At 34.7% G+C, this 17,461-nt stretch overlaps 1 protein-coding gene across 1 annotated transcript in view; it reads right to left on the minus strand.

Annotated features, from left to right (window-relative positions):
- LOC118737850 (dedicator of cytokinesis protein 1) overlaps window positions 1–14,955 on the minus strand; it is a 29,056-nt gene extending 14,101 nt beyond the window's left edge. Inside the window, exons 1-12 of the mRNA XM_036468640.1 lie at window positions 14,949–14,955; window positions 14,191–14,302; window positions 6,452–6,608; window positions 5,837–6,106; window positions 3,474–4,418; window positions 3,259–3,405; window positions 2,992–3,190; window positions 2,787–2,923; window positions 2,577–2,728; window positions 2,263–2,483; window positions 2,062–2,191; window positions 1,805–1,979 (exon numbers count right to left, since the gene is read on the minus strand). Of these exons, the coding sequence (XP_036324533.1) occupies window positions 1,805–1,979; window positions 2,062–2,191; window positions 2,263–2,483; window positions 2,577–2,728; window positions 2,787–2,923; window positions 2,992–3,190; window positions 3,259–3,405; window positions 3,474–4,418; window positions 5,837–6,106; window positions 6,452–6,608; window positions 14,191–14,302; window positions 14,949–14,955 (2,652 nt within the window). The remainder of the gene's footprint in view (window positions 1–1,804; window positions 1,980–2,061; window positions 2,192–2,262; window positions 2,484–2,576; window positions 2,729–2,786; window positions 2,924–2,991; window positions 3,191–3,258; window positions 3,406–3,473; window positions 4,419–5,836; window positions 6,107–6,451; window positions 6,609–14,190; window positions 14,303–14,948) is intronic.
- Between the last annotated feature and the right edge of the window lie 2,506 nt (window positions 14,956–17,461).

Genomic DNA, 17,461 nt, shown 5'->3' on the forward strand with positions numbered 1-17,461 from the left:
ACGATTTGAAAACATTCCCTCTCAGAGTCAGTTAATGATTCGTTAACGGTATTTAATGAACATTACAGTAAAGCAAAGAAAATTTTAAATTTCGCTAACGTTGCTGTAACGCTCGCAATGGCCCAGTGTTCAGAGCACTGGCGAGTGATCTGAGTTCAATTCGCGGCAACGGATTTTTTTTAAATATTTTTTTTTTTTAATTCTTAACTTTTATTGTTAAAAAATAAATATTTTTTAATTTCATTTAATATTTAGAAACTTTTTTTAATTAATTTTTTTCTTTTTAATTCTCTCAATTATTTAGCTTTTATTGTTTTAAAAAAATATTTTTTTAATTTCGTTAAGTTTTTAGAAAACTTATTGCCAGATAAATAGAATAACGCTAAGGCCTCCTCATTAGTATATCTTTCAATTCTTCATTCGAAATACAGAAAGAGCTTTCAAGATAGTTGCTGGAATAGAAACGACTTTCGTCTTTCGAAAGACTGATGCCTAATATATACCGAACAATAAACAGCGAATTATAAGTTCAAGTAGTAAATCCTCAACAGTTTAGTTATTTATTAAAACGAGCTCCTAATTGCATGATGGCAAGCGCGAGGAAATTCAGATCGCAACTCGATGTTACACATCCTATCATACGGATGGAGGCAGGCTTCGAAACTTATTTTATTTTAAATACTAAACCCAAATCTTAAAACACACAAAAATAAATACGGTAAATGTGGGTTGCTGCATTTAAGCAGTGTTTACAGTATTTGTATTTAGTTCGTTATATGGGGCCGTTAAACATGCGTGAAATGTGTAATAAAATGTACACAAATATTATTTACCAGCTTCTATTAATAAACCACCCCCTCAATGTCTGTACATACAAATGCATATATTTTCGTACGTTAAATCGCCGACCTGGGCTAGGTGCGTACTAACAAAAAAACACACGTCACAGTGAAGTCTAATTACAATATTGCACAGTTGTGAAACAACTACTAAACATTTATGTATACGTTTTTAACATTTTAAAGTTTTAAAGTATGTGTTTAAAAGTAAATTTGCAAACCAAACATTCGTTTTTTATAAGAAAAAAGAAAATGTTTTAAAAATTAGTGCAATCATGCTAATCGAAAATGCATAAAATAAACTAAAAATATGTTGCACAAAACAGGCACAAACACACGGACGTAGTATAAACACAGAACATGCTTAATTAGTAAAATACGTTTGGCTATACGATTTCTGTGCCGTAAAGATTAAGTGGCTTTAAATCGCACTATTTTTGTGATATCTACAACAATAAACATTTACATATTGAGTAAGTAATTTTCAAACACATATTTAAGGCTTGCATTTATCGATCGGCTAACATAAAATATTTAACTCTTGCAAATGTACAACATTGCAGCCTCAAGTAACCGTTAAAAGAGAACAGTGATGTATAGTAACGATGAAGTTGATATTAAATCGCTTTGTCGTAATAGTTTCAAAGTTTAGCTCAAATAGGTTTAGTTACAAATTGAATGGAATTTAAATGTATGTATGCAGTATATAAGTAAATTTAATAAGTTCAATAGTATTTATGCAAGAAAAAAAAGGTTGTAAACGCTTTATTTAGAGATGAAACACAAAGAGTAAGTAAAGTTAAAATTAACAGCCAAAATGAGTTATGTATGCAAAACAACTTGAGCAAGTCAATGTTATAATTTGCGTATGCGGTAAGTATTATTCATAAATCAGTTTGAAAACAAATGTAACGAAACACAAAAATAATTATGAGGGAATAGAAACTAAATATGAAGGTAAATACCTCTTCTTTGCTCTCAATGCGGTCCTTAATGTGATTGCAAAAGACGGGTAGCAGAACGGCGCGACAATCGGGCGAAAGGAACAATTTGGAATCCACAAAGTCCTTGATGCAACCCATTTTCGACTGGGTCAAGCGGCGTGGCGGAAACTGACGCAAAATATTGACAATCACATTGCTAGATGTGAAAGCAGCGAAACAGAAACAGAAATATTTGAGAAATTATAGAACTCATAACGTCTTTCAGATTGCATACAGACCTTAAGCGCACCTCGTCGAATACCATCATTAAATCAGTGGCAATGATGTGCAAGTTTTTCAGCAGCGCTCCCTCAGATTTTAACAAATCCGTGGGGCAGGCAATCATTTTTATGAACATCTCCAGTAGTTCTAGAGGCAGCAAGGAAGTTAGCATTTAATTACTTAAGTGTAAACTAAATAATTAGAGCAGCAACACTCACCATGCAGTTTATTTGCAAAATCATCGTAATCCGAGTTGCCGTTGATCGCCGCGAAGAGCACACGTGAACGTATGACGAATTTCATAACATAATGCAAATATCTGGTGGTCTTGTAAAGCCGTTTCACCTCCACGCGCTCCTCAATTTCAATACCATCTGCAGACTTTTCAATGGGCTCAATGGCTTCTCTGATATTACGTTGCAGCACATCAATTAGTTTGCTGTGCGTAAAGTAAGAGGAAAAGTGTTAGTACAAAATAATTACCGTTAAATTAAGAACACCTTTTTGCAATAAAAAAATGTGCAATACTTACTCATAGGCCAGCGTCGCTGAAAAGCTCTCATTTATGTACACATCCAAAACGGTGAGAAAATGTTGATATTTTAGATCGGATACTGTCTCAATAAGATGTATAATACTCATGAAAACCAGCTGATCGTAACGTGCAGGATCGTCATTTTCAACCTACGCAGATGCACATTGCAATAAAATAAGGTGTACAAAAATTTAAAACACGCTTTACCAAAATGTTGAATAAGGCATCGAGTATGTCTTGCAGAAATTTCACCACCTCCTCGCCGGGCACATTTGATAAGGCGTTCAGTGACTCCTCCAGCGTTTCTTTGTGCGCCGACCAATTGAGCAAACCAAGTAGACTCACTGAAACACAGAAATGTCACTGAAATATAGTACCTAAACACCATTTACGTATCTATCAAAGTACTCACCGCTTTGTGTCAATTTCGTGCTGCATAGATTAACGCAAATTGCCAGCTGATCTTTGGGCAGCAAGGCTAGACCGCCCAGCGACGGCTTGGTGCCCAGCAATTCACCAAGCGTTGAGGGTAAGTCCATGTAAATATTGGCGTTATTCTTATCATACTTTTTGTGATCGATCTTGTACACAGCCAGATTGTGTTGTCCTTGCTGAAGGCATAACAAAAACATTCATAGCAGAAATTAAAACGCACTCATAGTGTGTGCTGCTGACTTACCAATATCGTCGTGCCATTGTCCTGCATTAATTTCACATACGACAGCCCGAATGGCTTCTCGGATTTGTCCTTTTGCTCGTTGGAGCTTCGATGTTTGAAGAGGAATTTCAAATGACACTGCTTGAATTCGTCAATAGGCACATGTATCTGCGATAAGAAAAAAAAAATAGATATTAATAAACAAACACTTCAAGTGGATGCGCGCTTCTTTCTACCTTGAATGTTTCCAGCCACTTGGGCTTATCGTCGTGATAGTACACCACCGACTTGTACTCGTCAATGGGTGGATGTCCCGCGCCAATGCTCATCACGCCAGGCACAACCTGCCCCTGTTCATTGCACACATACACCGTCACTTCGACATTCTTCTCCGAGGTCTTCGCAATGCGCGCGAATTCCCCACCGCATATTGTTAAATACAGATCATTGCGCACATCGCCAGGTAATATAACCTCGGGAAAGCCCATTTTGCGCGCCAGCGGCACATTTGTGTGCAGTAGTCGCGGAAAATCCTCCTTAATTTGCTTGATGTCGCCCTGCAACACCTCAATGGTAACCGCCATTTTGGAGTCGATCTTGCCAATATCCTTGTTGGCGATCAGCTTGCGCAGCGTCCCATCCAGCGTATCCTTCTCGCACAGCATAAACGGCAAATCCAAATTGCCACGAAAATCCTCCGGTTTATGCAGTATCGGTGTGAGATCTTTGCAGGCGACACCAAATGGACGCCGCATTATGTACTCAGTGTTGTTGAACGAGCCACTCGAACTTATCGAAAGTTGCGAGTGTTTCTTGCTTGAGGGTGTCAACATGGCAGTGGTTATGCTGGCGCGCTTCGAATCGTTCTCCTTCATTTCCATGGCACCTATGCGTATCGCATAGCAGACGAGGTACATTTTCGAGATACTCAGATCGTTTTTGCTGAGATCTGTGAATAGTACGCGATTATTGTCGAATTGATCGATGTCGCGTGCGATGCCCGTACGCGACCATTTCACAACATAATTTTCGCTTATCGGCTTATGTGATTCGCCGTCGAATAGTGTGAAGAGGAGGTCTGAGTCCTCTTGGAACTTGCAGACGAATGCGTTTACATGCAGCAGGATATTGTGCGAGTATTTGTTGAGGGGACGCGGGGAACGTTGAATAGTTTGCGGGCGCTATAAAACAAAATGTAGAAAAATAAATTTACTGATAATACAGAAACTAGTTATGAAAGTTATTACATATGTACGCATTTATATACATATATTTAAAAGTAAGAAAAAGCAAAAGTTTTTGAGTTACATATCTGAAATTCAAACTCAAAGTGAAAGCTAGTTAACCTCACTTAGTTCAAAGTCGGAGCAGAAAATAAATCAATCAGCTTAATTGATTTCAGAATATACACATATGTATGTATGTACATATAAATTTACAATAGGGTGCCTCACCATATTATATTTCAAGACCGCCACCAAAATATTTCGGAAAAATATTAAGATTCACAGACAGATCTAATTATTTTGATTCCGTTGTTGAGATAAACGAAAATTTTTTATGCAGACCATTTACGCTTAAATTTTTCGACCATATAATGTATGTTTTTTAAATATTTTTAAAAACCGATTTTATTTATAAAACAAAAGAGATTTTTGCATATGTTTTCAAATGGATTTAGCACGTAAACCTTAATATTTTTCCGAAATCTTTTGGCGGAAGTCGCAGTGAGCTCGATGAAGAAGTCTGACGAGAAGACGTGTTGATCTGCGGAATAGTAGCTATAAATTCCACTACGTATAAACTAGTGTAGTTTTTTCACATAATAATAAAAAAAAGCGACCTCAAAATCGTTAAAAATTGTTAAATGGCAGTGTTAAATAAATTTTATGAGTCCGATAGAAAAACAGTGCCGATTACAAAAAAAAGCGCGCGATTTCAAAAAAAGTAACAAAAAATTTGCCCAACCAGGCGATTGCCTTTTCGCATTATTCCGTGACACCTACATTCGGCAAAATTTTTATTTGCAAAAGTTTACTGATTTACTCATATAAAAATTTAAGATAACCGTTAATTTTTTTATGATCCAATGATCGGATCTAAACCACCTGTGAGACACAACCTTTCCGATAGAAAAAGAAATATCGAAATCGGTTGACGTGGTCTAAAGTTATGTGGTAACATACACATATAAATCATTTTGGAGCTCGTTTGATAAGAGAAGATAAGAATTGAGGCTCATATAAGTCAACCTTCGCAGAAAGGGAAACAACTTCATTTTGTGCTCTCCAATGAACTCATTATAAGGATAAGCCTTCCAGCACATATGACTCGAAATGTTTGCTGAGCTCTTAAACCGTACATACATAAGTTTCGTTTAGGGCCAGCTCTTCAGTTTAAACGCCCGATCTAGCTGATTTAAACTATGTAAGATCAGCCAATCAAATGTCAGCCAGCTGTTCAGTTTAAACTCAGTTTACATAACCAAATGAAAATTTTATGCAAATAATTTAAACAATAAATACCACAACAAATTCATGCTAAATAATCATGTTTAACTATGCATTTTTTTAAGTAAATGTGTCAGTATGAAACCTACATTCGCTTTAATAATGCGGTTCACCGCATTCATATGATGCTCATACAATTCTGTTGTGCATATCGTATTTGTATCCAGTATGTCGCCATTCTCGTCGCGCACCACCATATCCAAGCCCAACAGACTGTTTCCTGTGTCGATTTGCGATGTGGCCATCAGCTTCACTTTTCGCATCTCGTCAAGTGGCAAATTTCCCGATATGAGCAATGCGCGATTATTATTTAACTCGCTCATTTTTGTGCGTATAGAATTGAAGTCGCGATGAGTGACCTGCAAAAAAGACGAAGAGAACAAAAAACCGAAAACAAGAGTTTACAACAGTCATAAGGTGATAAGTGTAGAAAAGTGGTTAGGCGCTAAATTGTCACATTTCATGCGAATGAACAAATGATGAGTGAATGAATGCATGAGTGTTGTGCAAAATTTTAGCGATTAAATTTAAATAACTAAAAATAAAAAATCGTTCAGCATTGTCAGCGCTGGCAGGGAGCGTCGCAGATGTTTTGCTCGTCGTTGATGACGTTACTGCTGGCGACATTCTTTAAGTTGGGGTCAATTCAATTTACTTATGTTTTAAATGCTCTCCAACGCGAGCTGTGTTATTGTTGCACTCACCAAAAAATACTGCTTCAATATGGAACCCCACTCCAATAGAACTTTGGTGATTTCCTCAACGATCTCCGTACGCTTGATACAGTACTCGCCGTTGATGATTGTGTAATCGCACAAATGTATGTAGGATTTCGGAAATATGCCGCGCTGATCTTTATGTCTGCAATAATTATAGAAACAACAAAAAAATTATAAGAAACCATAAAAAAAATACCAACACATGAGAAATTAAAAATATTTGCCTTAATAAAAATGGACAGAATTAATAAATAAAGACGAGCTTTGCAGTTTATGACCACACATATGTATGTATGTATGTATGCATGTATGTATGTACATTCATATGACATAAATGTGACGCAATTGTTGATGGATTGTTGTACAAAAAAATAAAAATAATTAAAAACAATAACAATAACCAACTAAATTATTAACCACAACAAAAAAAAAAGCCTGCTGGCAAGCGACAAATATGGGCACACATTCTATGCAATTGAGTACCAACAGATGGCGCACACTGGGGCAGTACACCCCCTAAAAAAAAATTGATGTGAGCCAAAATAGCCAAAATAAAAATTTATAAATAATAGGAAATAATAGGAAGTTTAATAAATAAATATTTTGTTTAGGCTCCAAGCACGCCAAATCTATGCTTGTTATCTACAAATAATCTCTATTGTATTGGGTCTTACAAACAATTTATATTTTTCTGCTAGTGTTTGCTACTTTACGATACACATAAAATAGTTTTTGATACTTAACTTGCATTTTTAGTACTTGACTTACTTTTATTGGAATTATTTATTTATTTTGTTTTAGGAACGTCCTCAAATACATTATTTATTTAAGACAGCAACTGTTAAATATAAATGCATTAGGGAGAATAGATCGAGTAACAATAAATATACGGTGCCGGACAAAAATATATATATAAACATAGAGCACTTTTCGTAATGTATACAAAGTTATTTACTCTAATTTCTTTTCGCTAACTTTTTACAAAAGTATATTTCATATTACATACAACAAAAAAACAAAATCTCTTAATTTTTCGGGAAACTCAGGTATATTCAACAAATTTGCAACTTTCTAATCAGATTTTTTCGAAAAATTCTAAGTATGCAGTTTTATAGCCCACTTTAATATAATAAAGTATAAGCTTGAAGTAGCCAGGACTTGCCGTTTACTTTTGGCAATTCTTTGTGTTGATCGGGCTGTGCATTTTCATACAAACCAAGTATTTTTCAAGATTTTTTTATAAAATATAATTAAAAATAATGTTCTTCATCGAAACTGCTTTTTCTAATATCAGATATTTTTAGAAAAACATTCGATTCGAAAAAGTTTATTTGATGGCAGTTATGAGGGTATCTAGCCCCAGTGTGCGGTGGCGAGTTGAGCAATGTATGGGTTGTGGAAAATTGGTGTCCGCGGGGAATGTTGAGGGGAAGCAGCAGACAACAACTGTAGATACTATATAAGCTTGCTGAGCTCGCTAAGCAGAGTTCCGCAAGTAAGCGGTGCGGTGCGACGCATGCGCAAGACAGCACCAGCATACATACATACATACATATTGCATAGTTAAATTTTTCACTGAACGGTTGATCTTTATTAAAAAGGTTAATATTTTCGTTAAAAAAGATGGCGGCGGCCCAGTTTGCTATACTTTATTTCAATGAAATTTACTTACAATTTTTGTAGTTGGCGACATTTTAACTAGTTTGTACAAAATTTATAAAAATTCAACAATTTTTCACCGAAATTTCAAACTTAAAAAAAAATATTAAAACTCAACCGAATTCCTAGCCGCTTGCACTTTACATTCTTACGAAAGTTTGTAGAATTGTTTTTAGTATTGCACAATGTTTGAAATATAAATTTCTTCTTGTTAAAGAATGGATAATTTTTATAAAAATTTATTAAAATTAAATAATAAAAAAATTAATAGTGAAAACTTGTCAATATGTGGATGGGGTATAATTGTGATAAGCACTATTTAATAAGATAGACTTTTATAAAAAATTATAAACATCAAATAAACAAAAGAAAAGACCTAAAATCAATGGTCAAAATATCGCTAAATTAATTAGTTGACCACAAGTGTAAATACATACTTACATACATATGCATACATCCATTCGCATGTACATATATACGAAATTTGACAATGACTAGTACTTTCGCAAAATACTTATATGTACAATTATGGTAAAATGGAATGAGGAAAGTTTAGACGCCAAAAACGGTTAATTATTTTTCAGCGCTTAGGTTACGGTCATTAACCGAAAAATTGTTTTGGCTTCAAACTGAAGCTGACCAAAACAAAGCAGTCGTTTGTGTGGCATTTGGCATTAGAAAAGAAGAACTTAAACCGTGGATTATTTGAATAATTTACATTTGCATATTCGAACAAAACAAAACATACACACATATGTAATTTTATGATAAAATTTTTTTGGGTAGTCATGGTAAAAAATAGAATTGTAACGACAGAGTAATTTTAAGGTTATCGATAATGCTAATAAAATCGATAACTATGCTAAATATAACAATTTTAAAACATACTACGTTGGCAACTTGCGTTAGCGATCCGAAAATTGTCGCTAATCCGTTTGAGAATAGCCCCACAGATCTTTAAGAGATATACAAGTGGAACCCAACATTGCACGTTCATTCAAAGAGGGACACATCGCTTCAGAGACAAAAAAAAAAAACGCCTCTGAGAACAGGCGCAACGCGAGCTATGTGAGATTAATATAGAGAGCTAAATAGGGAAGTGAGACATACGTTCAGTAAAAAGGAGTAGCGCCAAATCCCCATCAGTGCGAAAACCTTAAGGTGCTGATCGGAAAGAATATTTAAGGCGACTTGCGGAAGGTTCAAAGACAAGATCAAATTCCTGTAAGTGAAAACACGGCGACTTAGTGACCGATGTCCAGGGTGTGCAAAAAATTATGGAGGTAATACCTCCCCATTGCACACTACTGAAAGTAGTAGCCGACATGGGCCCAGGCAACCAGTCGAGGACGATGGAGTCAATGTACCACCACCTCTCTGAATGAGCTGAAAAAGAACAAACTGCTGACCTGAGCTATTCAAGTACGGCAACGAGGAATTGAACAATATGTATAAAATTCAATACCCAATGAATCATCTCTACGTGAGGTTATGCTGCCCGGCCAGTAAAGGCCTCACATAATCCGAATGCATATCTAACGTCTTCGACTATAGAAAGGTTTATCTACTCGGTGGATTTATTTGGTGTAGTATGTCTGTCGCTTTCCATAGTGCCTTAACATCTCGATAACGAGAACAGCTAGCGATTTAAATGTAAGGCTTGGAAAATGGAGAAATCAGGAAAAAAGTGTCGTTGGATAAAAAATTACCTTGACCTTTCAAATGACTATCAATAATAACGGGTTTAAAGAAACTTTTTAAAAGGTACATTCATCAAACGTTTTTCTTTTGAAGCTGGGTTTTAAGGTCAAGGTAATTTTTTATTCAATCACACCTTAAAAAGTAAAATTATTTGTTTTTTGTACTTTTTTGACGGTAAGTATGTATGTAAAGAACAAATTAAATGCGTATTCGACTCCTGCGACCATGCAAATGGACGTCTGACGCATGAACAGCATAAATATGTATTTTAAACTTTTGAAAAAGTCCATTGCATACTGTGTTCAGCTCAAAAAAGATCAACAATATTTAAAACGCTCAATTTTTTAAGGCCGTTTTAAGTAAATTTTTTATCCAGCGACGCTGAATTCTGCATCCCAAAAGCTTTCAAAAATATGGTTATTTTTTTTGTTTTTTTGTTGGCCTAATAAATCATATTAACAAATTTTTATTGAGGTTGAGGCGATTTTTTGTGAAAAATTTTTGGGGAAACAACAACTACCATTTATAAGTAGAAATTATAGCTGTAGAAGAAGTCTGATGAGGAGATGTGGCGATCTCCAAAATAGCAAAATACCATTTAGAAACTGGTGTTGTTTTTTCATCAGGTTCAATAAAAATTGCTTTCAAATATAGTTCAATTTGTTTCGCTATCAGTTCTCTTTCTAGAGATATTAGATTTTATCACAAAAAAAAAATGCAATTCTTCCAACCAACCATCAACCCCTAGATGTTGTCATAATTTATTATTGTTTTACTTTTCTCAATAAAATAGCGCAATATTTCTTTTATGAATATTTGCGAAATTCGGATTTAAGAAATGCTTACATAAATATTAGAGTGTTCTATTACTTGCCTTTTTCCAAAACCGGTTTTTCGAATTATTCGGTAGATTGCAATTTGAAAAAACCGGTTCCCTATTTTGAAATTAAGAAAAACCCGATAAAGCGGTTTATTTTACATAGTTTTCATATGATGAAAATGCTTATGTTGGTATGAAGTCATGACCGAAAATTACAATAAAACGATTAACCTCAAGCATAGCTTTTATTTAGAAAAAAGAAAAGCAAAAAAAAAAATAAACAACAGTGAAAAGTTCAGGTTTGGTCTTATTTAAATTTTGTTTAATACTTTATTGCAATTTCCTGCTTTTTTCGGATTTGAGTAGTGATCTTGCCACCATAGGCGAGTGCTTAGATATGCCTACCGCTACTCGGTAGGTTCAGGGTTCAATTTCTGGTCCCATTAACATTAAAAAAGACGAACCTCACAAAGTACTTCTTCAAAGCTGGAGTAAAAAGTGTATATCTCTCCATGTAGCAGTTTCCCATAAACTGAAGAAAAACATCAAAAATGAAAAGTGAAAAATTCGGTTTGTTCCGTCAAAAAAATCGGGTTATTCGATATTAAAAAAATCAAGATTCTAAAAAACCGCCATATATATCCAGACCACCGGTCGAAACCGGTTTGGAAAACCGAGTCGAATCACCCTAATAAGCAGAGATAGTGAGATATCTACATAAATATCTGTTCGCCAAAATAATAAAATCAAATTCCTGCCAACGTTTACACCCTCATTGATAAGCCGTGAGAAAAATATACGAAAATTCGACGCGCCGATGGCAACCATATAAAAATATCAACATTTACTCAATAAGTACCCATTCATAAAGACGTTCAATCAATTTCTATAATTTACCATTTCGTTTCATTTATTTATGTATTTTTGTCTGACCCATTCGACATGCTGAATGACTTTTTTTTTTATTTATGGACATTTTTTATTGTCATTTATTTTTCACTTTTATTGAATCACATTGTTGTCATTTCCGACCCCATAGGCCAGTCATGTCCAACACTTGTTTGTAAGCAAGCAAGTGTGCGTGCAATGTCTCCCAAGTGAATCTACGCTGCTAGAGCGCCGCTGCTTGGGCTGGCATGGCATGGGTCAGCAGATGTATGAAAGAGGTCAGTGATATGCGTATACTCTGAAGCGGAGAATGTTTGAAGATTGAAATGAAAAAAAAAATAATAAAAAAATGGGAAAAAAATAAATGAATCAACAATAGGAAGCGAAAAATTGAAATGTCATGAAGAGCAAAGACGGGCAAACAGACTTGGAAAGCGTAGCGTAGCGACTTTGTTAGTCAACATGAAATACGTGATAAGCACCAAGTCGCACCAAGTTTAGTAACAATTTTCCACGCTTGAAACTATGCATTTACTGCAAAGAAAACTCAGCAGAATTTATCAAGTCTTGAAAGGCTGGAGGAGGGAAAAGGGTCACTAACGACCGATATATGTAGGCACTGCGCACTTGCATAGATAAAATACCGAGACACATACATACATACATACATATTTATGTATCTATATATGTACAGTGTACAAACATAAAATCATACATACATACGTATTGAGAAGTGACAAACCCAGCAAAGAATAAAATTTATAGATAACAGCCATGGTCAACCATTTCTTGGTGTGAAATCTATGTTTATTTAATTGTGCGATTTGATAAGAAAGAAAAAAATAAAAAAAATAAAGATAACAATGAGATCAGACAGAATAATACAATGTGTCGTACTGAGAAATGGTGGATTAATACTTATAACGCAGACGTAAGTCCAAAAGTATAGAAAGGCGGCGGCGTTGATTCGCGGCAACTCGTAAATTCGGAATTATTCGCAAATTTAAGGCAGATCGGGGGTATTTTCAATGATAATTTATAAAAATTGAGCAAGAACTTATTTACGTTAGTATGCTGACTGCATTACCGACAAAGAGCTAGTAGATGTGCATGCCAGTTTTGTATGTTATCTGCATTTTACGCTCTCTGAGCAAACAAAGTCCACGGTAGTCAGAACTTTATACTACAGCTCAGTAGGACCCGGAATCGATCCCCACTACGAGCAATTGTAGAAACTCATTTTTTTTTTGTTTTTAACCGGCTTGAAATAACGGAGGAAGGGGTTCATCGGAATATTTTTGTTTTGTTTTAAAACCGTATGTAAACCGTTTTCGATAATTCTGATGAAGAAATTAACAGTACTCGTAAACTTTTATATGAGCATTGAAGTCGGTTTTGTTTGTTTTCTTAAAAAACGGGAACTAAAAAAAATTTAAATTTTGCAGGCCGTTGGATTGAATCCACGACCTTGAGTTCACTTAATGCGCAATGCTTCTGCCTATCAGGGTACAATTTTCATCAGATCAACTGTGTGCTATAAGATCTGCAACAGACCGGAGATGAAAATTCACAAATGATTGCAATCGTCTGACAGCGAATATACACATGCCTTTCTATAGAGATTTATACATAAATATGAATGTGCTAAGACGTTTCACAACAAATATCTTCTTTTGGCTGTATATGTATTTACGCAAATATAGTGTGTTGCACATGGCCACAGATATCCATTGAAACTCGGCCGGGGTGTGTTTCTGCAATGCATGTCTAAGAATTCGAAATATTGTGTTAAACGTGCAACATGCACAGCGATTCCTTGAAGGAATTTTACGCTCTGTACGCGTATGTATGTGTATACGCATGCGAAGTGAATGTTTCGGCATGTTTCTTGCCTATTCAGATAATCGGTGATAAGAGGGGGACAAGGGGTATGCAATGTGGAAACAGCTACTGCAAATAGAGGCGTGGAATATTTAAACATATGTTTGCACACGTTGCAGGGATAACAACTACAAGTAGCGCTGTTAGGGAACTTTATAAACACATACATATGTATATTATGCATTTAAGGCATTGGAAATGATTTACAGCTCCGGCATTGTACGCAGAATTAAAACTGTGAGAACGGAAGCTACTATTGGGCAATTTTTATGAAAAACTATTTAAAATAAATATTTTAACATATTTAGCTAAGTATACAAATTTATAAATGATTTTAAATGGCAGCTGCTAGACTCTTCAGTAATCAAATGATGGATAGCTCCTGTCTCTTCAGGTCAAAGGTTTTTCGGAGTGAAAAGTAATAACAGATTGGGTTTCATCTTTGTCAGGGACAAGATACGGATGGACGGCAGAGTCTTTCGAAGCTTTCAAAGTTGCTAACGGTGATCGAATTTTTCCAGCACTAACAAGGAAGTATTGGGGATATCATTGATACTCGGAACTGTATATATAGGAATAATAAATGCTCGTCATATTTATTACTCATGCCCTTATCTTAACTAAATCGTACAGGCCTAAAGCATAGTTCACTCCAAATCGGTATGCATGAAATGGGTTACATACATACATATATCAGTTTAACAGGTTTTCAGAAAATAATAATAATTTAATATATCGAAATAAAGGGAATCTTAAATCAAAATAATTCACTTACCTCTGCTTATAGCCATAATACCAATGTGTTGTCTCCTTTAGTACTACAACCGTATCGCCTACATCGAGACTCAAGCGGTGTGGCTTTTCTTCCTGATCGAAATTGCACTTCGCTAAAAAGAAAAAAAAAACACAAACAATACGGAAATTAGTTTTAATGCAACAACAATAAAATGTTTGTATACCAAAGTGTTTCGAATTTTCGCAAATTCACAAGCGATTGCGACTAATCAGACAATACACAGAGAACAGCGTTCTTTGTTAGAATTTGATGTGTAAATATTTAAGGTTAGGTTGAAAAACTAACCATATCGATTTGAATAGAGTGTAAGCACTTTTAACTTAAAATAGCAGCTGATTCAAGAAATTAGTCTGCTTAAGCCATAAACCACATTTTTTTCTATACCAAAAAAAAATAAACTTAAAAACCAAAACGTATAAACAACCTAAGCGTTTTGCTGACACGTCGCTACTAAATAATTGCGAAGAAATGTTTCAGTCTGTTCGAAAGCTATGAAACAGATTCAAATATTTGTGCTCATACGCAGATTAAAAAAAAAAAAACCCCTGAGTTACTGCATATAGCAACAACAGCGACTGCAGAGGTGTAGAAAATAGTTTAGCGCACTTAGCTGCCGATGGTTTGAGCTTCGAATTAAAAAAATTATTGAGCGCAATGTGGGAGATTTGCTTTAAAACGCCAACGAACGAACGTGCGAAATCAGTGGGAAATTCATTCAAGCGTTTACCTTCGCTTACCTTCCATACGAGCGTGTATGGTTTTGTATACATATAAATTTCAACAAATTTCGTTATGCGCATTTGCTGTTGTTGTACCTCGTAATGGGGGTGAAACTAATAGATTTACTGATAAAAATTATATTTTGCAAACAACGAAATAAATTTCGACACAAATGATGTCGCAAAGGGAGGGTGAGTGTACGTGTGTTTGTATATAAGTATATAGGTTTGCAGTTTTGCAATTGGCATATGCAAATTGCACGTACGAATATAGTTTGCCATTTCCTGTGTCCGCACACACGGCGTGGGGTGTTGCGGTATCAATGAACTTGCAAGGTGACGGATGAATGGGTGTTAAATATGAATGAAACAATAACCGTAACTGGAACGATAACCACGTGAATGAATTAAAAAATATTGCAATTTATGCTGGCATATGTAAGTGCTTGTGTTAATACGTTTTGTACCCGCTCATACCCGCTTAATGGGTTATTTATGTTTTTTTTTTGTAGTTTTGCAAAGGAAGGGGTGTTTAGCTACATACATGCGTGCCAACCCTCGGGTCTTTAATTTATTATAAGCTGTTTGATGTTTTCTTTTTTTGGCTGAAGCGTTCTAATACATACATACATATGTATGTATATTGGGGTGTCTCAACAAAAAAAAAAAGCTATTATATTTAAAGACTTTTGCCAAAATATTTCGGAAAAATATTAAAGGAATTCATGAAACGTCGCAAAGTTGTTGCAAATGTCGCATTTGTTGCAAAATTTGCCGCATGGCGAAACAGCTGATTACTTTTGTATGCAAACTTTCTTGCGACAAAATTGCAACACTGCCATATTATTTGAGCTGGCAACCATTCATTGCAAAGTCAAAGTATTGAAGAAAACGTATATCAGTTCGTTTTGGCTGCTTCGAGATATAATTGTAAAAACCTTTCTTTTTCACTTATGCGCGGCATTTTGAAAAAAGTTGACATTTGCAATCTGGAGTTGCAATAAGTCGTTCATACAATTTGGTTGGCAACGTTGCCATTTCGCCAAAAATGTCACTTTGCGATGTCTCATGAAACGCACTATTAAGATTTACGTGAGCAGCACCGATTTCAAAAAATACCTCCAACTATCTCATTATTTTGATTTCGTTGATAAATTTTTAAAAACTTTTATGCCGACCACCTAAGTTTAAACTCTTTTGTCATCTAAGTTGATATTTTGGGAAAAAAATGTAACTAATTTTATTTATAAAAAACTCGATTTTTGGAAGTAGTATTTTCAAATCGGTCCAGCCCACGTAAATTTTAATATTTTTCTGAAATATTTTCTAATTCCGATGGAAGAACGGTACCGATTTTTATTTTTATATTTTTGTATAGAGTGATGAATCCTAATGTATACATATACTTATGTATAATGAATTGAGCTAAAGTAATGAATAAGAGAATGTATGAAGTTATGAGGGTTTGTTTTTTCAACACAACTCAAATACTCGTACTAACGAGTTTTCTTGGCAAAAGAATGTAAAAACTTTCCTGGTAAACAAATTTCATAAACTTTTTCTGTAATCGCTTTTTTAATAACACATGCATTAGGGTGGTCCAAAAACAGTTTAGTCGAAATCACCCTCTGTGATGGTTCTACATCGAAAAAAGTATACCCCTTTTTATTTATTTTGAAATCAAAAAATATTTAGAGGTCGCTCAAAGCGCTCAAAGTTTTCCATGTATTTTTATATGGGAAAAATAATTTTTTTCATAGAAATGGTATAGAATTCTTGAAAGTCAAGTTCTCTTCAGGAGACTTTCAATAATAATACGCAATTGCTTATTTAACCATTTTTTTAATACTAATGCCTTTTTATTGGTCGCCTCATTGATTTTTCGGGGTTTTTGTGGGTTTTTGGCGGACCTATAAATTATAGTTGCATATAAAATACATGGAAAACTTTGGGCGCTTTGAGCGACCTTTAAATATTTTTTTCTTTCAAAATAAAAAAATAAGGATATATTTTTCGGTGTGCAAAATTAAAAAAAAAACAGTAAACTCTCGTAAAAACTTCGATCATTTATCGGAATATATATATATATATATATATTTTTTTTTATTATTTATTCGTTTATTTATACAATTCATCAATTAGAGTACAACTCAGATAGATTACTAAAGTTAAATAAAAAAGAAAAGGAAAAAATAAAATAAAAAATAAACTACAAAATAGATATGACTAATAAGGTACATGTACAAAATACAATATGCGAATGTGCATATGAATAAAAAAGATTATTTACAATTTAAGAAATGCAGCTCCAGAAATAGTTTAGATTTAAAGCCATCAAGAGAATTTGAGAAAACGTCTAAATTTTTACAAATTTGGTTAGTCTGCCACAGACAACGCGTAAGTGGCTCATTACACATAAAGTTGGTCTTGTGAATTGGTAAACGGAACATGTCACTGAATCTGAGATCCCGAGCAGGACAATTGAAAAGAATTAGTTCAAGCAAGAAGTGGCACTTGACATGGCTGGTGAC

The sequence above is a fragment of the Rhagoletis pomonella genome, unplaced genomic scaffold (genome assembly GCF_013731165.1).
Source record: "Rhagoletis pomonella isolate Grant_MI unplaced genomic scaffold, Rhpom_1.0 Rhpom_scaffold_00004, whole genome shotgun sequence".
Classification (NCBI taxonomy): Eukaryota; Metazoa; Arthropoda; class Insecta; order Diptera; family Tephritidae; genus Rhagoletis; species Rhagoletis pomonella.